This window comes from Suncus etruscus, chromosome 2, assembly GCF_024139225.1.
Source record: "Suncus etruscus isolate mSunEtr1 chromosome 2, mSunEtr1.pri.cur, whole genome shotgun sequence".
Classification (NCBI taxonomy): Eukaryota; Metazoa; Chordata; class Mammalia; order Eulipotyphla; family Soricidae; genus Suncus; species Suncus etruscus.
Genome location: NC_064849.1, coordinates 131,914,445 through 131,939,901, shown reverse-complemented (window position 1 = coordinate 131,939,901; position 25,457 = coordinate 131,914,445). Strand labels below are relative to the sequence as shown.

General features: G+C 39.4%; 1 protein-coding gene and 1 non-coding gene across 2 annotated transcripts in view; one reads left to right on the top strand and one right to left on the bottom strand.

Moving 5' to 3' along the window:
- Positions 1 to 1,454: 1,454 nt before the first annotated feature.
- ANKRD31 (ankyrin repeat domain 31) overlaps positions 1,455 to 25,457 on the top strand; it is a 114,715-nt gene continuing 90,712 nt past the window's right edge. Inside the window, exons 1-4 of the mRNA XM_049769077.1 lie at positions 1,455 to 1,540; positions 7,984 to 8,057; positions 14,399 to 14,505; positions 17,353 to 17,393. Coding sequence (XP_049625034.1) covers positions 1,455 to 1,540; positions 7,984 to 8,057; positions 14,399 to 14,505; positions 17,353 to 17,393 — 308 coding nt within the window. The remainder of the gene's footprint in view (positions 1,541 to 7,983; positions 8,058 to 14,398; positions 14,506 to 17,352; positions 17,394 to 25,457) is intronic.
- On the bottom strand, positions 18,311 to 18,417 carry LOC126003174 (U6 spliceosomal RNA). Its single transcript, XR_007493710.1, has one exon. It is a non-coding gene; the product is annotated as a U6 spliceosomal RNA (small nuclear RNA).

Below are 25,457 nucleotides of genomic sequence, written 5' to 3'. Positions count from 1 at the left end.
CTTGGGAGACCATATAGGACCCAACCAGGGTCGACTGTGCAAGGTAAACGTCCTACCTCTGGCCTGTGAACAAACATTTAAAGCCCCACTCCGAGTTAGATGCTGTGGAAATGAATACTAAAGACAACACCAAACATTTATGACAGAGAGGGGGGATTCTCTCACTTGGTTGTTGTAATTAGTTTGAATCAACACATTTTTAAAAAAACAAACAGAAAAATCCAGTATTTCATAAAAAAAAATAATTGACTACTTTGGGGGAGGTATTATTCTAAAATAAGGGGCGGGGGATGGATAAAGCATTCAGAAGTCAGAGTATTACAGTTTAGACTATAAGGTCGACTCTGTTCGCTTCCCTGGACTACCCCATCCCCTGAATAATTCCGGGTGTGATCTTGGAGGTCCCCAAACCCCACCAGGCTCATCCAGTACCTCATCTTCAGAAGCTGCCATGGAGCCAAATGCAGGTGGCCTGGATACTGAGTACCACGAGGGACATTCCAAAAGCTTTGATTTATTTAGGAAATAAAAGCACTGGCCCTGCCTTTCATACAGAAAATGTTTTAGGGAAACCAGAGAGGGGGAAAAAATACAAAAAGAAGAGGCATCATTTGGAATTGGATATGAATCTTGTGGCCCAGCATATGGTCTATCTTGAGAATGTTCCATGTACATAGCAGAAGAATGTATATTTAACTTTTGGTGAGTGAAATATATTTCTACTAATGCCCTCTCAATTTCGTCCTTAAAGTCAGTATGTTGTTGAGTTTTAGCCTGGTGATCTATTGAGAGGTGACAGAGGAGTGTTGAAGTCTCTAACTACAATTGTGTTGCTGTTGATGTCAAAAAAAAAAAAAAAAGGTATCAATTGTTCATCATCTAAAAAAACTTTAGATCAACCAAGGCCTATCTGGAGGGGATCTGTGGAAAGGGCCTGGGCTGCAAAGCTCCTCTAGGGGGGCAAGGTGGAGGGCCCAACAGCCATATCTGGCTTCCCAATGTTAAGATGGAAGGCCCCCCAAGGCTGGGTGGTGCAGGAAAGCGCAGGCAGAGAAGCGTCTTGCAGGGGACTCCAGGGTCTCTCCTGCCAATGGCACTCAGAGGCGATCCACGTGCAGAGGGAGATGCCTTCGCGTTCTAATGGCCACCTCTCTAAAGCCCGCCTCCTCCAGGGAACCAATCAGAAGTGTGGGCTGAGCGGGTGTCCCCGCCCACTCGGGGGGCACTTCCGGTGGGGCATCCTCCTGCTGGTGGTGTGTGCAGCCAAGTCGCCTCCATCTGAAAGACGAAGACGAAACGCCACAGGGTTCCCTTGCAGGAGGCCAGCTTTGGCCGCAAGTTTTGGGAGTTTGACTCCCCACCGGCCCTGGCCATAGGTGGTGCCTTTCGAAGAATGAGGGGTGCAGAGCAGGTTAGAGGAGACTGAGAAGAGAGATTGTGCGTCAGAAGCGAAGATGGAGGAGGATTGGGACAGCGACGAGACGGTGATTGAAGGGTCGGTGATTAGTGACCTGGAGGAAGACGAACTGCCCGGCAGAAGGTAACCAACCGCACACTTTCTCAGAGATGAGAAAGTGACCTTTTTTATTCGGGCCTCCTCCATCCAGCAGCAGGTGCTCCCTGTAGAACTTAGACCAGGCTTAGCTAAATCTTAACCTGGTGGATCCTACGTAGTGCCTGGGGTTCATTTCAGAACTTTGCACTTATTGAGACGAGCATGTGCTCTAAGCATTGAGCTGCACCCCCAACCCTCTGAAATAGGGTATTAAAGTTTTGCTTGCTCGAGGCTGATGGAGCCCCCTGGCACCTCTGGTTGTGACTCCAAAGCAATAGCTGGAAGGGACCAGAGATGATAGTACAGCGAGCAGAGAGCTTGCCCAGGTTTGTTTTCCCAACACCCCAGATGGTCCCCCAAGGATACCAGGAGTTTTTCAACCAGGTGTGACCTCAAAGCAAAAAATGCAACAAAACCTTTGGGGCTGGAGCCATAGCACAGTGGGTAAGAGCATTTGTCTCGCATGTAGCCGACCTGGACAGACCTGGGTTTGATCCTCAGCATCCCAGGTGGCTCCCTTAGCCTGGCAGGAGTGATTTCTTGAGTGTAGAACCAGGAGTAACTCCTGAGCACTGCTGGATGTGGCTATGAAACAAACAAACAAACAAACAAGCGAAAAATCACCAAGAAACACCAGGAAAAAATACCTACTAAAAATCTTTCTTACTTTGGGTTCAGCATCCCAAAGCTAACCATTTTTCCCTGGTGGTTTGGTTTTGTTCCAAACAACTCATGTAGCTCAACTTTAGAAAGTGGTATCAGGTGTTTTCCTTAGGGGGGTGGGGGAAGTGTGATGGGGAGATAGGTTACAACCAAATGGACTAGAATAATAAAAACTTGTTTGTTTTTATTAAAAAAATTTTTATTCAACTTTATAAAGGGCTGAGAGTCCACTCTGGATTTTGGGTTTCCTGCATACAAAACCCACACTAACCCAAACTAGCCATTTCCCTGGCCCCAACTAGCATACTTTTATAAAAATAAAATTACTTTTTGGATTTTGGGCTACACCCGGTGGTGCTCAGGGTTTACTCCTGGCTCCACGCTTAGAAATCGCCCCTGGCAGGCTTGGGGGACCACGGAAATCGCTCCTGGTTTGGGGACCATATGGGACACCGGGATCAAAACTAGGTCTGTCCTGGGTCAGCCGCGTGCAAGGCAAATGCCCTACCACTGTGCTGTCATTCTGGCCTCTACATTTTTATTTATTTATTTAATAAAAATAATGCCTTTATTTAAGCACTGTTGTTACAGAAATGTTCATAGTTGGGTTTCAGCTAAAAATAAAATTTTCAAGAGGGTAGTTCAGTTCTTGAAAATCTTCTGGTGTCCTGGAGAGTTAACAGGATAGATAGCAATACCCTTGAGCTGAGCAATGCCCCTGAGCCTATATATGTGTATGTATGTATATATGTGTGTATGTATATATGTATATATACATACATATATATACATACATACACATATATACATATATATATATAGGCTGGAGTTATAGTACAGAGATTAAGAAGCTACCCTTGTGAGGTTGAAGCGATAGAATAGCAGGTAGGATTCTTACCTTATACACAGTGAACCTGGATCCATTTGTGACACCCCAGATGGTCCCCTGAGTGATCCCTGACTCAGGGGTAAGTCCAAAGTACTGCCAATATGCCTCCCAAATATAAGAACAAAATCCAGGAAGCTTCCCTTGAACTCACCTGACCTGGATTCAAACCCCGCAGCTAATACTTCCAGGAGTGATCCCTGAATGCAGAGCCAGGAATAAGCTGTGGGCACTGTTTATTGTAACCCCCAAACCCAAGAAACAAATAATATTTATTTATTTATTTTTGGCTTTTGGGTCACACCTGGCAGCACTCAGGGGTTACTCATGGCTCTACGCTCAGAAATCGCACCTGGCTTGGGGACCATATGGGATGCCGGGATTCAAACCACCATCCTTCAGCCTCTAAGACAAACGCCCTACCGCTGTGCTATCTCTCCAGCCCCTACAAATAATGTTTATTTACAATCTTCCCCCTGAAGTGAATTTTGAACTTCTCTAGCTATTTCTCTATCTTGCTTGGTATAGGCACAAGAGTTAAACCGGGGACACTACTTTTGGACAAGTCTAAAAGAAACTCATTGTTGGTTTCAGAAAATGTGTAATGATCAGGGAGTGGCAGTATGCATAGAACTTGGGAGGCCAGGGTGACCTTAGTTAGCCTCAGTAGTCATTAGAGTTTGCTAAAGCTGACTTTAATATATTTTAGAATTAAAAGTTTAATTGATAGTATCATACTGCACCCATCACCAAAGCTTCAGTGTCATTCAGTTGTCAAATTATCCCTCTACCCATCTCCCAACCCCTTTGACTCTTTTCTCTGGAGTAAGATTCATTGAGTCTAGGTGTTTATTGGATATTGTCAGTTCATTTGCCTTAGTTATTCATATGCTTCTTATGAGTGAAACCATCCAGTAAATTTTTCAACTAATTTATTTAACTTAGCTTACTTTCCTCAAAATCATCCATTTTGTCCTAAAGATGATTTCATATCTTTTTTATTAATAATTTTTATTTTGACCAAAGTAGATTACAAATCATTCACAGTAGTATTTTAGGTATATAGTGACATTGAATCAGGGGCATTCCCACCACCAATGTTGTCCTTCCTCACCCCTGTTCCCAGCATGTATCCCATATTTCCCCTCCTTTTTTAACAATAGGGTAATAGTCCATTGAGTATATATATATATATATATATATATATATATATATATATATATACACACACACACACACACACACACACACACAAAACCCCTAGTTTATCATCTGTTGAAGAATTTAGATTGACTCCATGTTTTGTCTATTATAAATTTCTTTACTTTGAACAGGAGTTTAAATCTTTATGAATTACTATTTTTTTGTCCACATTAAGTGGTACTGAGGGGTTACTCTTGGCTCTGCATTCAGAAATTATCCTGGCATGCTCTGGGACCATATGGATGTAGGGGATCAAATTCAAGTTGATTATGTGCAAAGCAAGTGTCCTACTCACTGTACCATCTCTCTGTCTTTACTTTCCTTTAGAATAAATAAATGCCTTGGAGTGATAATCTGGGTTATTGGATATTTCCTTATGTGTGTGTGGTACTGAAACAGAACTCAGGACTTTACATGCAAAGACAAGGCTGAGTTACATTTCATTTTTTTTAAAGACCCTTTATTACAATGGCTTCACTGTTTTTCACTGAGCTATTATCACTTTATACAGCCACCAACAAATAGTACATCAGAGTGCCTTTTCTCCTTTGCCAATCTTGGTTTCCAGTCTGTACATAGACTATTCTTAACTGTGAGAGATGAGATTTCTGCGGTTTTGACTTGCATATCTTTGACAATAAGGGCTGCTGATCATTTTCTTATGTGCCTCTGACTATCTGTAAGTACTGTGGAAAATACCTATTCAGACCTTCTGTCCATTTTTAGATTGGGTTGCTGGAATTTTTGGTTGGGAAGTATGAGTTCTTTATATTTTGGGTTTCAGGAGCTTGACTTTTGAGTAAAGTCTTGGATGTTTGGCTGATAGGGAATTAACCAAATAAATTAGTACTTTATTCACTCAGTCCTGGCATGTTCTAGAGTTGTCAAAGAATTTATAAACTAAGAATCTCAGCTTTTTTTCTAGAGTTGTGGGATGGAATCTGAGACTCTGCATGTTTAACAGGCAGTTTACAGTCATTACTGTTAGAACTGGGGTACTGTCTGCAAAGCAGTATGGAGTGAGGTTGTTGGACCATCATCCCGTCCTTTAGATATCTGCAGTCCTGATTTAATTTTTTTTCTTTCTTCTTCTTATCTCTCCAGATTTCTTTGGAAAACAAAACTTTTGTTCTTTCTTCATGTTTTCTTGGTATTGTCATCTTTTCTTTTTATTGATTCCATCTGGGGAAATAGTACGTTTTATATAAAACAGAGTTTCAGAGATTTTTCATCTAATTCTCTTTCATTTTTCTGTGAGAATCAGGTTTTTTTTTTAATTTAAATTTTTTTGGGTCACACCCGGCTGTGCTCAGGGGTTACTCCTGGCTGTCTGCTCAGAAATAGCTCCTGGCAGGCATGGGGGACCATATGGGACACCGGGATTCGAACCAACCACTTTAGGTCCTGGATTGGCTGCTTGCAAGGCAAACACTGCTGTGCTATCTCTCCAGCCTGAAAATCAGTTTTAATTCACTTGATAAATCCACTTGATAACCTTTATTACACATATGATTCCAATAACTGTTTTAACACTTTGTCTTAATTTTACAACATCTGGGTCATGTAAGGTAGTTGGCATGTGTCAGTTTTTTTCTCTCAACAGTTAATTTTTTTTATGTTGAGAATTTTTGGATTATATCCTGCATATTTCATATACAATGCTCTAGATTCTTAATCTTATTAGAATTCAAAGGGTTGATTTTCCTTTTTTTCTACAGTTGGTCAATCTGACTAGATCTTTGGATGCACATCCTTTTGACAATGAAATCTTTTTTAATTTTAATTAGGTTAAATATTTCTTATTTTTTTCCCTTTTTAATGTCCTCTCTTTCCCTATTTTCTTCCTCCAAAACCTCGCGCCTGAAACAACTCTGGCTACCAACCTTGGCATCAAGCTAAGATGAACAAAGGACTATTTTGCCCCTGATTGATATAAGAGCAACACAATAAGGTGTCTCATATCATTGCCAAGAATAATATATGCACATTATTTTATTTTCCTGGAGTGGGTTTTGATGACTTCAGGTCAATTTTCAGAGCTTTTGCTGGGTTGTTTGTTTGTATCTGATTTGCATATTACTCAAGGTTAATTTAGAACTTAAGCAGTGCTTAATATTAATGTCCAGGTTTAAAAGCATGTTAAGCTTCTTTGAGCTCTGCAAGCAGTCAGTTCAGGGCTTGTGTTGAATCAGAACAAGTGAAGTGGTTCCTTTTTTTAAGCTTCTTTCTTTCAGGATACTCAAGCACTCTTCCCTTCCCATTTCCACCTGCTGGTTCATAAGATCAGAAAAGTTTATCTCAGAATGTTGGCTTTCTTGATCTGGGGCACGTCCCTACAACTAGGGCCACCGTTGAAGCTATTATAGTCAAGAGAGAAGGAAATAAAAGACTTACCCTCTATGTTCTCAAAGAATGGCTTATGTGGTTATAGAGACATTTTTTTTTCTTTTGGATTGTAAGTGTCCATGTTGCCATAGGTGATAGCACTATTTTTTTGATAATATAACAGAAGTAGTAGAAAATTAAAAAGTGAGAAACAAAAGAAAATGCTAAGATTGCTGTAAAGTAATGTGATTTCAGTGTAGAGTTTGCTTATCCACCTCATATTAGACATGTTATATGCAAACATATATCTTTTCCTGCTTGGTAAGTCACCTTTTTTTGGTAGTAGTTGCTTTTGTTCCTTAAAAGCATTTTAGGTTTATGTAGTTGTTAATTTTTGCATTTGTCCCTATGGATATGATCAGGGTTTTCCTGGCTCTGCACTCAGGGATCACTCTAATGGGCTCTGGGGACCACATGGGGTGCTGGGGATCAAACCTGGATTGGCCACATGCAAGGCCCTCAGTGCTTAGAACATTTATATACCTTCTGCAAGAATCTACTTAACTGTTTTCTCACTTTAAAATTCTGATTAATAATTCTTTTAAAGAAAAATGACACCTAACTCTTTCCAGTCAGCAACCGCTATGCTTCTACTACCATTCTGTCAGTTGGTGTCCCTTACTACATTTGGACCCCCTCACCTTCCTCAGGTTAAGGACTTTTTCTACCTCAGTGCTAAAGTAGTGAAGCCTCCAATTAAAAAAACTCTGTCATTGTATACTATGAAAATACTCACATATAACCCCGCAGTTCTAATCTAATTTTCTGTGGTTTTAGAAAAATGTGAAGGAAAAGGTCCCCCAGTGCTGTTCCCTTACATCAGCTGCTCATTTCCTCTCTGTTCAAACACTTTATATTTCCCTTTATTTCTAAATATCCAAAATGACAGGATATTTCTAAAAATTAACTTGACCACATGAATATGTCTTTTTAATTTTCTTATGCTTCTTTTATTTTTTCTTTTTCTTTTTTTGGTGCCATACCCAGTGACTCTCAAGGCTTAACACCTGACTCTTAACTGAGGGGTCACTCCTGAAAGTGCCTAGAATTAAACTCAGGTTGATTATGTGCCAGGCAAGTGTCTTACCTGCAATACTATTAGTCCAGTCCCCTTTTATTTTGGTTTTGAATTTATTTTTCATCTTTACTAAGAAAGGTACCTTCCTGAAATCAGTTTTTGAAGTAGAAATATTAATAGTGATATAAATAAGAATTTTTATAAATTTAGATATAATAAAGTGATTATAATGTTTTTATTTATGATGCATAACACTCTTTTTGTATTGTAAAGGTTGCTCTTTGATCAAGATGCATCTCTTAGATCTCTGTACAGTCTCCATCCTGATATAAATGCAACAGGGAAAGGTGAGAAATTATTCTTTTTGTTAAGTTAATTTAATTTCCTAACTATTATTTCCTAACTATTATTATTCTAAAAATTCTTTTCTCCTTTTATACTTAGTACTATTATTTAATTTATACAGTTTGTTTCTAATAGACAACTGTAATAAATTCTAAGATCTGATATGGTTTATTACTTTAAGGACCATAGTACTAATTATAGCATGTATTTTCCTTTTTGATTTGTTTTTGTGTTTAGTGTCACTGGATTAAGTAGCAGCGTCTTGCAGTGCTTGAGGTCTATTCCTGGCCCTTTGCTTGAGGATTTCCTCTTTTGGTGTTCAGAGGACTATACAGTCTCAGGAAGGGAACCTGAGCCTCCTGCATGCAAAACATGCACTTAGCCTTTTAGCAATCTCTCAGGCCTGATCTTAATTTCTTGGAAGACATTTACAATGTCTAGAAAGGACTAGAAAAATATGAAAGTGGTTTCTGTTTTTTTCTTCCTACTCCAGCTCCTAGTTCTCCAGCTTAGCCTTAGGACCTACCTGCTTGTGAAAATAAGTAGTACTTTTTTTTTAATAACCAATATGTTTCATCCAGATAAAAATTAAAATCTGTGTGTGGAGCCAAGAAGATAATAAAGGAGTTATATGTGGCCATCATAGTTTTAATCTACATCACCAAATATAGTCCTCTACACCACTTGTAGTGATCCTTGAACGCAGAGCCAGTTCTGAGCACCACTGGATGTCCCACCACACCCCACCTTCACTGATTTTCATAGTTGAAAAGAATCAATTCACAACATATTTAAGTGATAGGTTATTTCATTTTATGACTTCCTTATGTAAGCTACTTTTATTTTGGAGGATATCAGAAATAGTAGAGAATATTAAAAAAATTCCCGAATAACATTGAAGGATTTCTATATTATCTTCATTGGTCATAGAGTCATTTTACTGTACATTGCTTGTCCTCTAGGGCCTCGCACATACCAACATTGCGCCCTATGGCTGAGCCATGGCCCCTGGATTTGCTTCTGTACAGAAATCAGAACTTGACATATTTTTCTTTTGACTTTTTTCTCTCTAGATCCAACTTACACATTTTGTGGTCTTTGCCAAATGAAAAGTATCTGTTAATTTTAATTTGCATTTTTGAATAGAAATAAGGCTATACTTATTTTAATGTTGATTATTCACAATTTCCTTTTGTGTCTGAATTGTATTGTGTGTAATCTCATTTCATTATTGATTTAAGAGCATTTTACATATTAAATATAGTAAAACAGTTGTATATATTTATGTTGCAAGTAGTTTACTCCATTTCCTATTTTTTCTGTCATATTAAAATATTTTATTAGTATACACTAAATTTCATTAAAATAAATTTAATTTATTAAATTAAATATATTAACTTAAAATACATTAAATTCCTTCATACCTTTATGTGTGTAACTTACCATTCCTAACACCAAAGTTCCATGCCTTCCTGCCACCCTATTTTCTTCCCCCTTACTCACCCCTTACCTTTTGGTAACCTCTGTAATTTTTATTTAGTCTAGGAATTTTATTTGTCAGGTGTTTGGTTTGGTTATGTGTGTCAGACTCAGAGTCTTATACATAGCATGTACTCTACCTCTGGCCCTGCTTCATGTTAGTAATTCATATTCCACATATGAATAAAAGTATTCAATAATTATCTTTCACTTCTTTGTTTCATTTAGCTTAATCATTTCCAGTTCTAGTTCTACCTTGTTTTTTAGAAGTGGAGCAGTATTTCTATCAAGTTTCTTTCCCAGTTGTCTTTTGATGGGCTTTTAGGTTGATTCCATGTTTCAGTTATTTCTGAATAAAGCTGTTGAGAACATAGGAGTGTGAATATCTATGAATTAGTGTCTTCATATCCTTTGGATAACTACCTATGAATGGTACTTCCGGGTTATCCATATTTACATTTTAATTGACTTATTTATTTATTTATTTATTTATTTATTTATTTATTTATTTATTTATTTATTTATTTTGGTTTTTGGGTCACACCCGGTAACACTCAGGAGTTACTCCTGGCTCTATGCTCAGAAATTGCTCCTGGCAGGCATGGGAGACTATCTGGGATGCCGGGATTCGAACCACCATCCTTCTGCATGCAAAGCAAATAGCCTTACCTCCACGCTATCTATCTGGCCCCTTATTTAGTCATTTTTTCAGCTATACACAGCAGTGCTCATGAATTGCTCTTGACTCCATGCTCAGGGGTCTTTCCCAGCTGTATTGGGGAACGTGTGGCGCTACCAACTGAGTTTGTGCCTCTTGCATGCAAAACAGCCCCTACACTTTACTTATTTTTATTTATTTGTTTATTCTCTAGGGGTTCTCAGAGGACCACTACTGGTGGTATTATATAAATGGGTTAAAGGACTGAGGATGCATTGTTTCTCAGTCCCCATTGGACTGGGGTTTACCAGAACTACACCTCCGCTTTTTTTTATGGTCACACCCAGAATTAGTAGGGCTACTTACTGTTTCTGCACCCAGGAATTACTTCTGACAGGCTTAGGGCACATTATAGAATACTGGTGATCAAACCTAGGCTGGCCTCATGCAAGACAAATGGCCTCCCCACTGTATGATCTTTCCAACTTCTACCCCTCCATTTTAATTTTTCTAATTTTATTTTTTAAGAGGAATCTACATTTTTATGATCTGCACCAATTTTAATTTTTACCAACATTATACCAAAGTTTGTTAATCTCTAATTTCTTGTCAATACTTGTCATTTTCAGACTTAAAAAATAGCAATTCTCTCCTCTCCTCTCTTTCCTTTGTTGTTTGTTATTTTTGTTTGTTTGTTTTTTTGAGGCCACTTCTGTTGGCACTTTGAGGTTATTCCTGGCTTTATGCTCAAAAATTATTCTTGGCAGACTTGGGGGACCATATGAGATTCTGGGATTAGAACCTGGGTCAGCCTTAGGCAAGGCAAGGCAAGGGATCTCAAACTCAATTTACCTGGGGGCCGCAGGAGGCAAAGTCGGGGTGATCCTTGAGTGCAAAGTCAGTAGTAAGCCTTGAACATTGGGGGGTGTGACCCAAACAACTAAAACAAAACAAGATTCCTCTAGGGCAGGGCCACAAAATGTTGTATGGAGGGCCGTTTGAGGCCTGCTGGCCGCGAGTTCTGGCCCTTGTTGTTTATGTTGTTGTTGAAGTGACTGGGGATTCCATTTATGCCCAGTTGTGGGTCATCTGCATTTTTAAATGTGCTCATGCCAGGGGAGGTTCTCATAGTAGGCTGCAATGCTTGCACATACTGAGGGCTGTACTCTGAGTTGAGATACACATATGATGGTTGTGGGACTTACTAGTAGTTTCTGCAGTATTACTCATGTACTTGCCAGGTATTGTACTTTTATCTTTTCTTTTCTTTTTTTTTTTTTTTTTGCCACACCCGGTGATGCTCAGGGGTTACTCCTGGCTATGTGCTCAGAAATTGCTCCTGGGTTGGTGACACTGGCAATCGAATCCAGGTCCATTCTGGGTGAACATCGTGTAAAGTAAACACACTGCTGCTGTGCAGTCGCTCCAGCCGCTGACACTTTCTACCAATGCAGCTTTCATATCTTTTTATTTAGTTTCTCTTGACAAGCCCTGTTTTTAGTTCTGTTTTGTTTGTTTTTATCTCGGTCATTCTCACTGATTGGAAGTAGTATTTCCTCCTGGTTTTGAGTTTTGGTTCACTTATAGTAGGTAACACTGATAATTTTTTTCATGTGTCTGTAGGTTTTCTGTAGAGCAGTGACTATTGAAGAATTTTGTCCATTTTTTTTCTGTTGAGTTGCTAAATTTTGTTGTTGTTGAGGTTCTGTGGTCTTTATATGTAATTTGAATATCATCTCTTGTCAAATACATGATATGCAAATATTATCTCCTATTTACAGATTGTCTTTTTATTCTTTTGGTAATGTCTTTGCTGAGTACTCTTTTAAATCTTCCATCTTCTTTGTTTTTAGATCTTTTTCAAAACCCATTGGAGTTTATTGATATGGCCTGTATAGCAATAAATTTCTCTCTTAATGCAGACTTTTGCTGTATTCCATAGTGTTTAATGACTCATCACTTTATTTTTGTTCTTCTCAAGGTAAGGTTTTATTTCTCCTTTGAGTTCTTAGACCCAGAGTTATTCAGAATTATACTGTATTTCTCCACATATTTGAGATATTTCCCTTTTCTTGTAGTTGCGATTTCTACAAACAATTATGATTTAAAAAAGATGTTCCAGTCTTCACTCATTTAATAAGACTTCTTTTGTGTTTCAATACATGATCAATTCTTGAGAATGCACATTGGAAAAAAATGTGTATCCATGTTTTTGAAATCCAAATTTCTATGTATATTAAGTCCATCTCTTTGGTTATTTAATACCATTCTTTTATGTATTACCATTCCTTTTTTTCCTAGATCATCTATCAGCACTCTAGAGGTTAGGTGTGCAATATTTGTGTTGCTCTAAGTGTATTCCTTGAGCTGTGCTAATTGTTTTACATATTTTCATTCCCCTACGTGGATACATATTGATTAACAATGCTTTGGTTTTGCATTTGACTTGTGGAGATTGATTTCCTTTGATGGTGTCCATCTTATTTTTACAACTGCTAGCAGTTTCTGCATTTGGGTTGACTTACTTTGACTTTCTGCAGGTGGCGCTGTGGCTTTAGTATTGGAATTATTTTATTTTTGTCTGTGATGAGACCAGGTCATTTAATCTTCACTGTATTACAGATGTGGGTGGGAGGGGAACAGTTCTGAGTAAGAGCTTCATTTGCTTCTCTGCTTCTGTAATCACCCCCCCCCCTTTTTTTTTTTTTTAATTTTTTAAATTTTGTTTGTTTTTGGTCACACCCGGCAGTGCTCAGGGGTTACTCCTGGCTCTACACTCAGAAATCGCTCCTGGCATCCAGGGAACCATATGGGACGCCAGGATTCGAACCACCAACCTTCTGCATGTGAGGCAAACGCCTTACCTCCATGCTATCTCTCCGGCCCCTAATCACCCCTTTTAATTATCTGCAGTCTTTCAGACAGTCTCAGCCCCCTATCCCCACCCCCCACACTCCCTAGTTAAACTATTCCCTAAGCAGAGGTCTCAAACTCAATTTTCCTGGGGGCCGCAGGAGGCAGAGTCGGGGTGATCCTTGAGTGCAAAGTCAGTAGTAAGCCTTGAACATTGGGTGTGTGTGACCCAAACAACTAAAACAAAACAAAACAAAAAAAGATTCCTCTAGGGCAGGGCCACAAAATTTTGTATGGAGGGCCGTTTGTGGTCCCTGCTCTCACAGCCACTTGTATAAAACATTTGAGCTCAACCTTGGAGCACAGCACTAGGAGTGGTTCCTGTAGATCACAGGGTGTGTTCCCAAACCACATATATAAAATATAGAAATGCATTTCACACAGACCAGGTAGACTGAGTGATTGAGGCCTTTTCTATAAAGTGTAGTTTTTGTTGTTCTTTAACTTTTTATTTATGAATAGTATTCATGATATTTTTAGTACAAAAATCTTTAATTATTATTTGTTTTTTTGAACCACACCTGTTTAGATGTTCAGGGGTAACTCCTGGCTCTGTACTCAGGAATCACTCCTGGCAGTGCTTGGGATTCTGAGAATTGAGCCTGGTGAGCCAGGATCAACCTTTTGCAAGGCAAGCTCCCTACTTGTTGTACTGTCTTTCTGGCCTCACAGAACTCTTAAGTTTTATATAGGAAAATCTCTGTCAGTTTATCAAGTTTCTTGCTTGTGTGTATGGTTTTGTTTAGATATATTTGCTTATATCATGACCATAAAATATTTTGACTTTTCATTTATTTAACAATTATGTAGCTTTTACATTACATATCAGTCTTTGAAATATGTTTGTGCCAGCTGGACCAGCACTTTTAAAGGCCCGAGGATGTTACCTAGATTACCCCAGTGGTGTTTCCAAGAGTACACTTGATGATACTTGGGGGACCCTGTGGGTTCAAAGTAGGGTTAGCTATATGCAAGTTATATTCTTTTTTTTTTTTTTTTTTTTGGTTTTTGGGCCACACCCGTTTGACGCTCAGGGGTTACTCCTGGCTATGTGCTCAGAAATCGCCCCTGGCTTGGGGGGACCATATGGGACGCCGGGGGATCGAACCGCGGTCCTTCCTTGGCTAGCACTTGCAAGGCAGACACCTTACCTCCAGCGCCACCTACCCGGCCCCGCAAGTTATATTCTTAAGACCTCTCTACTCTGTCCAGCTCCTAGTAAGGTTATTTTTAATCCTTCAGTCATTTCAAAGCAGAGTGTTATAAATGATTTATTGTTGTATTTTATTCTAGGTGTACTTTCTCCTGAGATTCAACTTGGGTTTAAACTCAGAGAAGATCCACAAAAGCAATTGAGTACAAATAAAATAACTCTTCTTAGTGAGGATGACATTTTACAGGTATGCTACAATTGATTAAGTACATATTAAAAACTGGAAATGATATCTCTCAGAATAAGTTACAAATGGTAAAAACCCATTTTTAAAATATTTTGTTGCGGCTTTCATCATTTATCTATTTCTTCTTTCTTTCTTTTTTTCTTCTATTTCCTTTTTGTTGGTCATTCTTTTGTGTAGTGAAAGCCAGCAATTATACAAAAACTCTTGCATGTCAATAAGAACAAAAGACCTGACATTTCACCCCAAAAGATAGACATATGGCCAATAAACACATGAAAAGATATATAACATCATTTATTTTTCAAGAAATGCAAATAAAACCTCAATAAAATAACATTTAAAATTTAAAAAGTAAAATCTACTTGTTAAATGTGTGATCGCAGTGGCTATTATCATTAAAGTAGAGTATCAAGTATTGATGAGAATGTGGGGATACTGGAATTCTTGTTTAGTGCTAATTAGAATGTAGAATGTTGCAGGCACTTTAGAAAATGATTTGGCTGTTCTTTAAAAAAACTTAACATATCATTGCCAAATGATACAGAAATTTGATGTTTGTTTATATACCTAAAAAGGGGTGGACCTCAGCAATAGCACAGTGGGTAGGGTGTTTGCCTTGTATGCAGCTGACTTGAGTTTGATCCCTGTTATCCCATATGGTCTCCTGAGCCTGACAAGAGTGATTTCTTTGTATAGAGACAGTAGTAACCATAGAGCACTGGTGGGAGTGGCCCAAAACACACACACACACACACACACACACACACACACACACACACACACATGAAAAGAAAGAAAAGTTATAAGGTATATAGAACAACATGTAGGTATGACATTCATGACATTGAGACTAAAGGCATCTTTAAGGAGGAAGCAGCACTCTCCAAATGACAGGAAGCAGAGATAAACAGATGGGACTATATTAAGCTGAGATGATTCTGTACCTCAAAGGAAATAATGCCTAGGATACGAAACCCACCCACACAGAATGGAAGAAGCTATTCACTCAATATCCATCAGATAAGGGGTTAATATAAAAGATATACAAGGTACTGACAGAACTTAAACAATGGGGAGAAGAAATGAACAATTTCTCAAAGAAGAAATACAAATAGAAATGGCCAAAGGGCACATGAAAAAATGCTCCACATCACTAATCATTAGGGAGATGCAGATCAAAACTGCAATGAGGTACTATCTCATACCACAGAGTCTAGCACATATCACAAAAAACAAGAACAGTCGGTACTGGAAGGGATGTGGAGAGAAAGGAGCTCTCATTCACTGTTGGTGGGAATGCTGTCTAGTCTAGCCTTTATGGAAAACAATATGGAGATTCCTCAAAAAAACTGGAAATTGAGCTCCCATATGATCCAGCTATACCACTCTTAGGGATATACCGTAGGAACACAAAAATCAATTCAAAAATCCCTTCCTCACACTCATATTCAGTGCAGTGCTATTTACAGTAGCCAGACTTGAAACAACCAAGATGCCCTTCAACAGATAAATGGCCAAAGAAACGGTGGTACATATACACAATGGAATATTATGCAGCCATCAGAAGAGATGGTCATGAAATTTTCCTATACATGGATGTACATGGAATCTATTATGCTGAGTGAAATAAGTCAGAGGGAGAGATACAGACACAGCCCTCATCTAAGGTCTTTAAGAAAAATGAAAGACTATTTTTTTTTTGGTTTTTGGGTCACACCTGGCAGTGCTCAGGGGTTACTCCTGGCTCCACACTCAGAAATCACTTCTGGGGCCCAGAGAGATAGCACAGCGGCATTTGCCTTGCAAGCAGCCGATCCAGGACCAAAGGTTGTTGGTTCGAATCCTGGTGTCCCATATGGTCCCCCGTGCCTGCCAGGACCTATTTCTGAGCAGACGGCCAGGAGTGACCCCTGAGCACTGCTGGGTGTGGCCCCAAAACAAAAACAAACAAAAACAAAAATCAAAAAACGAACAGAAATCGCTTCTGGCAGGCTCAGGGGAACCATATGGGTTGCCTCGATTCGAACTACCATCCTTCTGCATGCAAGGCAAATGCCCTACCTCTTGCTATTCTCCAGCCCTAAAAGACATTATTGTAATAATTCTCAGATACAATAGAGATGAGGGCTAGAAGGTTCAGCTTATGATATGAAGCTCTCCATGGAGTGGTGAGTGCAGTTAGAAAAATAACTACACTGACAAATATCAATACAATGTGAATGAATGAGGGAAGTAGAAAGCCTGTCTCAAATACAAGTGGGGTGGGGGAAAGAGGGAGATTTTGGGAATTGATGATGAGAATATTTTACTGGTGAAGGTTGGTTTTCTTTATGACTGAAACCCAACTACAATCATGTTTGTAATTAAGGTGTTTAAATAAAGATATATACAAAAATTGAAAATGGTAAACAGAAAGAAAAGAAAAAAGGATACCAGGGACTCAAGAATAAATTTGAATACCCACATTTCTAGAACTATTACTTACTGTATGGCCCAAAGGTGGAAGGAACCCGGGAATCTATCAGTAGATGAGTATATATAAATGCAATATGATATATACATGCAGTGTAATATTATTGAGCTTTTAAAAGCTTTGATATATGCTACAAAATGGGTTTTCCTTTAAGAAATTATATAAACTAAAATAAGCAGCCAATTAGAAAATGGAAAATACTAGTCAAAGAAGCAGAAAGAGGAAGGTCAGATTTCAGGATCTGGGAGAGCAGTGGAAATGGGAGCATAAGTGGGAATGAGCATGAAGCTTCAGTTTTTTATCACAGTATCGAAATTTTGAATGTTAAATTTCTAACTAATTATATTGAATTGATGCGCTGTTTTTTTCCCTAGAAACCTCAAGATGAAGTGGAACAAAGTCAGTTTCTATTACAGTAAGTAATAGAACTAATTCTTTTTTTTTTTTTTTTTCTTTTGTGCAGCTGCACAGGCTAGGCCTGATTCTGGCTGCTCTGCTGTCTGAGATCCTGATGCTATAGGTGATTCCAGTCTCCCTGAGGCCGGGGTGTGCAAAGCACCTCATCAGGAATGTGATCCCCAGTAAGGTCATGTGCAAGCACCACAACTAAAGAGTATGTCCCTCTGGGGCCAGAGTGATAGTACATCAGGGATGGCATTTGCCTTGCATGCAGCTAACTAGGGATCCACCCATGGCACCCCCTATCATCCCCAAACTACAGGAGTGATCTCAATAGTGATCCTGAGCACAGAGCTAGGAGTAAGCCCCGAGCACAGCTGGGTGTGACCCAAAAACAAAGAACAAAAGGAAGAGCATGACCCTTGGTGCACACTACAAATAAGAATCTGCCCCCCCCTCTCATTGCAACATCAGAAGAGGGAATGGGGGGAATAGGCAGTTCCACTCAACTCAGCAACCCAGGCTAGGATCAAGAGCAGAGTTACAGTGGTACCTAGGTACCTTTCTCCTCTTCTCCCTCTTCAGCTAAAATATGCAGCAGCTTGTCAAAGCACAAAGCTGTTCTGCAAGTTGCTACTTCTTGGTATTTGGCTGCTCTTGCGCTGTGATGGCTGAAATAAAACCCAAGATGTCTCACAGGCAAAGCAAGTGCTCTGTGCTGAACTCTCTCTGCCACTTTTTTTTTTTGGTGGGGTCACACCCCGTGATGCTCAGGGGTTACTCCTGGCTCTGTGCTCAGAAATTGCTCCTGGCAGGCTCGGGGGACCATATGGGATGCTGGAATTTGAACCACCGTCTGTCCTAGATTGGCTGCATGCAAGGCAAACGCCCTACAGCTGTGCTATCTCTCCGACCACTCTCTACTACTTTTTTTTTTTTATGGAACACTTCACAAATTTATGTGTCATCCTTGTGCAGGGGCCATGCTAATCTTCTCTGTATCTTTCCAATTTTAGTATATGTGCTGCCGAAGCAAGCACTCTCTCTGCTACTTTTTTTTTTAAAATTTTTTTTTTATTTAAACACCTTGATTACATACATGATTGTGTTTGGGTTTCAGTCATAAAAGGAACACCACCCATCACCAGTGCAACATTCCCATCACCCAAGTCCCAAATCCCCCTCCTCCCCACCCAACCCCCGCCTGTACCCTAAACAGGCTCTACATTTCCCTCATACATTCTCAATATTAGGACAGTTCAAAATGTAGTTATTTCTCTAACTAAACTCATCACTCTTTGTGGTGAGCTTCCTGAGGTGAGCTGGAACTTCCAGCTCTTTTCTCTTTTGTGTCTGAAAATTATTATTACAAGGGTGTCTTTCATTTTTCTTAAAACCCATAGATGAGTGAGACCATTCTGCGTTTTTCTCTCTCTCTCTGACTTATTTCACTCAGCATAATAGATTCCATGTACATCCATGTATAGGAAAATTTCATGACTTCATCTCTCCTGACAGCTGCATAATATTCCATTGTGTATATGTACCACAGTTTCTTTAGCCATTCGTCTGTTGAAGGGCATCTTGGTTGTTTCCAGAGTCTTGCTATGGTAAATAGAGCTGCAATGAATATAGGTGTAAGGAAGGGGTTTTTGTATTGTATTTTTGTGTTCCTAGGGTATATTCCTAGGAGTGGTATAGCTGGATCGTATGGGAGCTCGATTTCCAGTTTTTGGAGGAATCTCCATATCGCTTTCCATAAAGGTTGAACTAGACAGCATTCCCACCAGCAGTGGATAAGAGTTCCTTTCTCTCCACATCCCCGCCAACACTGTTTATTCTCATTCTTTGTGCTGTGTGCCATTCTCTGGGGTGTGAGGTGGTATCTCATCGTTGTTTTGATTTGCATCTCCCTGATGATTAGTGATGTGGAACATTTTTTCATGTGTCTTTTGGCCATGCGTATTTCTTCTTTGTCAAAGTGTCCATTTCTTCTCCCCATTTTTTGATGGGGTTAGATGTTTTTTTTCTTGTAAAGTTCTGTCAGTGCCTTGTATATTTTGGAGATTAGCCCCTTATCTGATGGGTATTGGGTGAATAGTTTCTCCCACTCAGTGGGTGGCTCTTGTATCCTGGGCACTATTTCCTTTGAGGTGCAGAAGCTTCTCAGCTTAATATATTCCCATCTGTTAATCTCTGCTTTCACTTGCTTGGAGAGTGCAGTTTCCTCCTTGAAGATGCCTGTAATGTCCTGTAGTGTTTTGCCTATGTGCTGTTCTATATATCTTATGGTTTTGGGGCTAATATCGAGGTCTTTAATCCATTTGGATTTTACCTTTGTACATGATGTTAGCTGGGGGTCTAAGTTTAATTTTTTGCAAGTGGCTATCCAATTGTGCCAACACCACTTGTTGAAGAGGCTTTCCCTGCTCCATTTAGGATTTCCTGCTCCTTTATCAAAAATTAGATGGTTGTATCTCTGGGGAACATTTTCTGAGTATTCAAGCCTATTCCACTGATCTGAGGACCTATCCTTATTCCAATACCATGCTGTTTTGATAACTGTTGCTTTGTAGTACAGTTTAAAGTTGGGAAAAGTAATTCCTCCCATATTCTTTTTCCCAATGATTGCTTTAGCTATTCGAGGGTGTTTATTGTTCCAAATGAATTTCAAAAGTGTCTGATCCACTTCTTTGAAGAATGTCATGGGTATCTTTAGAGGGATGGCATTAAATCTGTATAATGCCTTGGGGAGTATTGACATTTTGATGATGTTAATCCTGCCAATCCATGAGCAGGGTATGTGTTTCCATTTCCGTGTGTCCTCTCTTATTTCTTGGAGCAGAGTTTTATAGTTTTCTTTGTATAGGTCCTTCACATATTTAGTCAAGTTGATTCCAAGATATTTGAGTTTGTGTGGTACTATTGTGAATGGGGTTGTTTTCTTAATGTCCATTTCATCCTTATTACTATTGGTATATAGAAAGGCCATTGATTTTTGTGTGTTAATTTTGTAGCCTGCCACCTTGCTATATGAGTCTATTGTTTCTAGAAGCTTTTTGATAGAGTCTTTAGGGTTTTCTAAGTAGAGTATCATGTCATCTGCAAACAGTGAGAGCTTGACTTCTTCCTTTCCTATCTGGATTCCCTTGATATCCTTTTCTTGCCTAATCGCTATAGCAAGTACTTCCAGTGCTATGTTGAATAGGAGTGGTGAGAGAGGACAGCCTTGTCTTGTGCCAGAATTTAGAGGGAAGGCTTTCAGTTTTTCTCCATTGAGGATAATATTTGCCACTGGCTTGTGGTAGATGGCCTTCACTATATTGAGAAAGGTTCCCTCCATTCCCATCTTGCTGAGAGTTTTGATCAAGAATGGGTGTTGGACCTTATCAAATGCTTTCTCTGCATCTATTGATATGATCATGTGGTTTTTATTTTTCTTGTTATTGATGTTGTGTATTATGTTGATAGATTTACGGATGTTAAACCAGCCTTGCATTCCTGGGATGAAACCTACTTGATCGTAGTGGATGATCTTCTTAACGAGGCATTGAATCCTATTTGCCAGTATTTTGTTGAGGATCTTTGCATCTGCATTCATCAGTGATATTGGTCTGTAATTTTCTTTTTTGGTAGCGTCTCTGTCTGGTTTAGGTATCAAGGTGATGTTGGCTTCATAAAAGCTATTTGGAAGTGTTTCTGTTTGTTCAATTTCATGAAAGAGTCTTGCCAAGATTGGCAGTAGTTCCTCTTGGAAAGTTTGATAGAATTCATTAGTGAATCCATCTGGACCTGGGCTTTTGTTTTTCGGCAGACATTTGATTACTGTTTTAATTTCATCAATGGTGATGGGGGTGTTTAGATATGCTACATCCTCTTCCTTCAACCGTGGAAGATTATAAGAGTCCAAGAATTTATCCATTTCTTCCAGGTTCTCATTTTTAGTGGCGTAGAGTTTTTCAAAGTAGTTTCTGATTACCCTTTGAATCTCTGTCATATCAGTAGTGATCTCTCCTTTTTCATTCCTGATACGAGTTATCAAGTTTCTCTCTCTCTCTTTCTTTGTTAGGTTTGCCAGTGGTCTATCAATCTTGTTTATTTTTTCAAAGAACCAACTTCTGCTTTCGTTGATCTTTCGGATTGTTTTTTGAGTTTCCACTTCGTTGATTTCTGCTCTCAGCTTTGTTATTTCCTTCTGTCTTCCTATTCTTGGGTCCTTTTGTTGAGCATTTTCTAGTTCTATTAGCTGTGTCATTAAGCTACTCAGGTAAGCTCCTTCTTCCTTCCTGATGTGTGCTTGCAAAGCTATAAATTTTCCTCTCAGTACTGCTTTTGCAGTGTCCCATAAGTTCTGAGAGTTTGTGTCTTTATTGTCATTTGTTTCCAGGAACCTTTTTATTTCCTCCTTGATTTCATCTCGGACCCACTGGTTATTGAGCATGAGGCTGTTTAACTTCCAGGTGTTAAAGTGTTTCTTCTGAGTCCCTTTGGAGTTCACAAATAATTTCAGAGCCTTGTGGTCAGCGAAGGTAGTCTGCAAAATTTCTATCCTCTTGATCTTATGGAGGTATGTTTTATGTGCCAGCATGTAGTCTATCCTGGAGAATGTCCCATGTACTTTGGAGAAGAATGTGTATCCAGGTTTCTGGGGATGGAGTGTCCTATATATATCCACTAGGCCTCTTTCTTCCATTTCTCTCCTCAGGTCTAGTATATTCTTGTTGGGTTTCAGTCTGGTTGACCTGTCCAGTGTTGACAAAGCCGTGTTAAGGTCCCCCACAATTATTGTGTTGTTGTTGATATTATTTTTCAGATTTGTCAACAGTTGTATTAAATATTTTGCTGGCCCCTCATTCGGTGCATATATGTTTAGGAGAGTGAATTCTTCCTGCTCTACGTACCCCTTGATTAATATAAAATGTCCGTCTTTGTCCCTTACAACCTTCCTGAGTATAAAGTTTGCATTATCTGATATTAGTATGGCCACTCCAGCTTTTTTATGGGTGTTGTTTGCTTGGATAACTTTTCTCCAGCCTTTTATTTTGAGTCTATGTTTGTTCTGACTATTCAGGTGCGTTTCTTGTAGGCAGCAGAAGGTTGGATTGAGTTTTTTGATCCATTTAGCCACTCTGTGTCTCTTAACTGGTGCATTTAGTCCATTGACGTTGAGAGAAAGAATTGTCCTGGGATTTAACGCCATCTTTATTTCAAAATTTGGTGTGTCTTTTGGGTAGTCTTGTCTTAGATTAGGTCTTTCAGTTTTTCTCTTAAGACTGGTTTTGTGTCTGTGAAGTTTCTGAGCTGTTTTTTGTCTGTGAAACCATGTATTCTTCCATCAAACCGGAAAGTGAGTTTTGCTGGGTATAGTATTCTGGGTGAAGCATTCATTTCATTCAGTCTTGTCACAATATCCCACCACTGCTTTCTGGCATTGAGCGTTTCTGGTGACAGGTCTGCTGTAAATCTCAGGGAAGCTTGCTTGAACATGATTTCCCCTTTTGATCTTGCTGTTTTCAGAATTCTGTCTCTATCTGTGGGATTTGTCATTGTGACTAGGATGTGTCTTGGGGTGGTTTTTCTGGGGTCTCTTTTGGTTGGTACTCTTCGGGCATGCAGGATTTGATCACATATATTCTTTAGTTCTGGAAGTTTCTCTTTAATGATGTTCTTGACCATTGATTCTTCCTGGAAATTTTCTTCCTGGGTCTCTGGGACTCCAATGATTCTTAAGTTGTTTTTGTTGATCTTATCATAGACTTCTATTTTCGTCTGTTCCCATTCTTTGACTAATTTTTCCATTGTCTGCTCATTTGCTTTAAGTTTTTTGTCCAATCTCTCCTGCTGTATGGAATTGTTATGTATCTCATCTTCCACAGCACCAAGTCTATTCTCAGCTTCTGATACCCTGTCCCAGAGCTTATCCATTTTGTCATTCACTTCGTTTACTGACTTTTTCAGTCCTGTTAGTTGACATGTTATTTCAGTTTGGAGTTTTGTCATTTCTGCCTTCATATTTTCTTGGTTCTTATTAGTGTTCTGTTCAACTCGATCCATGGTTTCTTGGAGTCTGTTGAGCACCTTCCATATTGCTAGTCTAAAGTCCTTATCTGAGAGGTTGATTAGTTGGTTGGTCATTATCTGGTCCTCAGAATTGTCATCTTCATTCTCTATGTCTGATGCTGGCCTGCGTTGTTTCCCCATTGTCACACTTGTATTGTGGGTTTTTCTACGTGTTGTAGTGGTATTCATTGTCTATATGATGTAGGCAGCACACTCCTCTGGCTCCTCCCTTTCTGGATGGGCTGACTTGCCTCTAAGGGAGGGGAGTCCTCCGTGGATGAAGCCTCACACTGGGTCAAATCTTAGGCCCGAGCATGCAACAGAGAAGACAGTCCAGAGAGAAATGTTTGCTTCTGTGATATAGCGCCGTTCTTAGTGTGATTTTTCCTTCTTGTTGCAATGGAGTTCTTTCCTTAGAAAGAGTGCACGGCCGCGTAGCTTCGCTACGCAGCCATGCTCCTCTGAGCCTCTTTTTGCCCCACTCGCAAGAGTTTCACGCAAGAGGACAGTAGACAGACATAGACAGGTCACTCTCACAGTCTTTCACAGCTGAGCCCCACTGGGCCGGTGTACTTTCGCGGATTTTCCCCGCCTGGTGTCACACACAGGGAGCCAGCTTTTGCAAAGGTTAGCCGGTTTTTATGCTCTGAAGTCCCTCCCTGAAAATGGCGTCTGGGCGAGCGAGGTTTCTGGAGGCTCTTTTTGCCCCACTCGCAAGAGTTTCACGCAAGAGGACAGTAGACAGACATAGACAGGTCACACTCACAGTCTTTCACAGCTGAGCCCCACTGGGCCGGTGTACTTTCGCGGATTTTCCCCGCCTGGTGTCACACACAGGGAGCCAGCTTTTGCAAAGGTTAGCCGGTTTTTATGCTCTGAAGTCCCTCCCTGAAAATGGCGTCTGGGCGAGCGAGGTTTCTGGAGGCTCTTTTTGCCCCACTCGCAAGAGTTTCACGCAAGAGGACAGTAGACAGACATAGACAGGTCACACTCACAGTCTTTCACAGCTGAGCCCCACTGGGCCGGTGTACTTTCGCGGATTTTCCCCGCCTGGTGTCACACACAGGGAGCCAGCTTTTGCAAAGGTTAGCCGGTTTTTATGCTCTGAAGTCCCTCCCTCAGAACTAATTCTTATTTTTTTAAGGGGCTAAAGGATTTTTATTCATAGGTGACATTATCTTAAATGTTGAAAACACAATGAGTGCAAAGTATTTGAGAATTAAACAACAACAACAAAAGAGAATTAAACACATTTTGTTAAATTGTAGACTAAAATTAAAAAAAATAATAATATTGATAATAATAAGCCAGCTGAAAATTCAGGGACCATATTCATTTCTAATATATCAAAAGAATTTGGGGCTGGTGTGATAGCAGAGCGGTAGGGTGTTTGCCTTGCACACAGCTGACCCAGGATAGACCTGGGTTCAATCCCCAGTGTCCCATATAGTCCCCTGAGGCAGGAGCTATTTCTGAGTGTTACTGAGGGTAGCCCAAACAACAAAAACCAAAATAAAATAAAATAAAAAACATAGGAATTATGTTAATCTTGGATTTATATAAGTCTTAAAATAAAAACTACTAAAATATAAATGAACACAATTAAGGGACATATCCATAAACTAAAAGACATTTCATTTCATTTCTTGGGTTGATAAATTTAATATTGTGAAAATATCCATTACCCAAAACAGTTAATGGATACATTGTAATTTCTGTAAAATTTTAATGGCATACTTTTAGAAGGAAGACAGACAGAAAACCCCAAATTTTATCTGGAGAACAAGACACCTCAAAATAGAAATTATCTTAATAAAAATCATGAAAAGGACGAGTAATTTAATTTTCACTTTATAATTGCAAATCATATTCTAAAACTATAAAGTAGTATGACAGAGGCATAAAGATAGACATAGACAGCAGTGAAACAGAGTAGGTAGCTTATGTATGTATTCATGCATGTAATATTAACTAATTTTTAGTAAGGTGCTAGAATAAAATTTAAAAAGTTCTAAAAAAC